A 2,231-nucleotide genomic window follows, 5' to 3' on the forward strand; every position below is an offset into this window, starting at 1 on the left:
GGATTAAAGGTGTGTACCACCACTGCCCGGCCTATCTCTATTAATATATATAATATATAATAAAATATTCATTTTATTAGTTCTATTTTTTTAGAGAAAGGTGATTGACACATTTTAATTAATATTTGTGGATCGTGTGAGATAAAGGTCCCCCTTAACTGCTCATGACTGTCCCTTGGTACCAATCCCACTTACTGAAGAGGCTATTTCTTCCCAAAGTTAAGAACCTTGGAAATCTTGTCCAAAAGTTAATTAATAATAAAGAAGCACCAGAAATCTGTCTCCCTGACGAGATGACTACACTGGTAGAGCTTAGACATGTCACTGTCTTGGCTGTCTGTAGTCTATAGAAGGCAACATCCAACAGAAGACTTGAGTAGCAAATCATGGACCATTTCAGTTCCTAGCTCAGCTGTGAGGTGGGGATCTCTGCACATGTTCCAGGAGTAGCAACATACCGGAGCCAAGGGGGGCACAACTATGAAGAACGTTTGATCAGACCGCTGAAACCTGTATCTAATCAGAGATGCAAATGGAGAAGTGGCAGCCATGTTCGCTTCTCCTTCCACTGTGGCAACCCCCACATCCTTGCTGAATCAACTTCTAGGGTGTTTGAAGGAAGGTGACAATTTTCCTCCTTCATGTTCTTAATTTTCCTCCCTTTGAAGCCAGTCGTTAAAGACTAGGACATTCAAGAGCAATTGCTTATACAGGCAAAATTAGAATGTCGCCATACATACCCAAGGGAAAGAAATGTACCACACAGTCACAAATGCAGAGGTGTAACAGTCACAGTTCCATGAAGTACGTGGTGTGCAATAGGAATGACAAGAGGCTGCTGGCGCCTCATGTGTGTCCCTTCTATTTCCTAATTATCATCTCTGTTACTATAACAAGCCACCATGACTACAAGCAGCTTTGGGAGGACAGGATTTGTTTCATTCTACAGGTCACAGTCCGCCACCCAGGGAAGTCAAGCCAGAAAGTGAAGGCAGGAACTGGAAGCAGAAAACACAAAGGAATGAGCTTGCTTCCCTGGCTTGTTCAACTACCTTTCTTACACAGTCCAGGCCCATATACCTAGGAACGGCACCATCCGCAGTGTTCTGGGTCCTCCTACATTAGTTAAAAACAAAAAAAGTACTCCTGTAAACATGCCCGCAGGCCAGTCCAATGGAGACAATTCTTCACTTGAGGATCCTTCTCCCCAGCTATGACATGTTGACTGTCAAGATTAGTCACCCCACACCTGTGTGTTGGCTAGTCTTATGTTAACTTGACCCACAAGCTAGAGTTATCCAAAAAGAGAGGATCTCATTTGAAAAAAATGCTTCCATAATTTCTGACTATAAGGCATTTTTTACATTAGGGATAGATGGAATGGCCCACCCCATTGTAAGTGGTGCCATCCCGGGGCTGGTGGGCCTGGGTTCTATGAGAAAGCAAACACTAAGCAAGCCATGGAAAGGAAGTCAGTGAGTGGCACCCCTCCATGGGCTCTGCATCAGCTCCTGCAGCTGATCCTCCTGCATCAGGTCCCTGCCCTGCTTGAGTTCCTGTCCTGACTTCCTTTGTTGAAGAACTGTGATATAGAAGTATAAGCTGGATAAACTTTTTCCTCCACAAGTTGCTTTGGTCACGGTGTTTCATCACAGCAATAGTAACCCTAACTATTTACCCTGAAACAGTGAATGGGCCATGTTAAGCCAGCAACAGCTACATAATTTCATATTTCTTCTATAGTATGAATAATAAAACTCCAGAGACAGGTATTGGGGTTCAACCCAAAAACCAGAAAAACAAAGCAGCCAAACCATTAGAGAAGTCTTACCTCTACAAAGACTGGACAGCCAACGACTAAGCAAACTCTGCAGACTCTCCAACTGAAACAGCCAGAGCCTCTCTCTCTCCTCCTATTTTATATTCCCCCTAGTGCTGGGATTAAAGGCGTGTGACTCCCCAAAACTGGGATTAAAGGTGTGAGCCACTATCACCTGGATCTATCTGTTTCTGCACTGATCTTGTGTAGCCCAGGGTGGCCTTGAACTCAAAAAGATCCATCTGCATCTGTACCCCAAATCCTGGGATTAAAGGTGTGTGTCGCCATTACCTGACCTCTAGCGGTTTAGATTTGCCCTTCTGATATTCAGGCAAGCTTTATTTATTAAAACATAGAATAACTATCACTATGTTCTTGCATGAGTTTCTTGTGCTTGATTTAATCTTTTGTT

The 2,231-nt window shown here is 43.5% G+C and overlaps 1 protein-coding gene across 1 annotated transcript in view; it reads right to left on the reverse strand.

The window, feature by feature from the left end:
* LOC126511455 (uncharacterized) overlaps positions 1-551 on the reverse strand; it is a 9,761-nt gene extending 9,210 nt beyond the window's left edge. Inside the window, exon 1 of the mRNA XM_050158610.1 lies at positions 459-551. Within this exon, the coding sequence (XP_050014567.1) occupies positions 459-551 (93 nt within the window). The remainder of the gene's footprint in view (positions 1-458) is intronic.
* Between the last annotated feature and the right edge of the window lie 1,680 nt (positions 552-2,231).

Source organism: Alexandromys fortis, unplaced genomic scaffold (assembly GCF_014885135.2).
Source record: "Alexandromys fortis isolate MF-2015 unplaced genomic scaffold, M_Fortis_MF-2015_v1.1 scaffold_99, whole genome shotgun sequence".
Classification (NCBI taxonomy): Eukaryota; Metazoa; Chordata; class Mammalia; order Rodentia; family Cricetidae; genus Alexandromys; species Alexandromys fortis.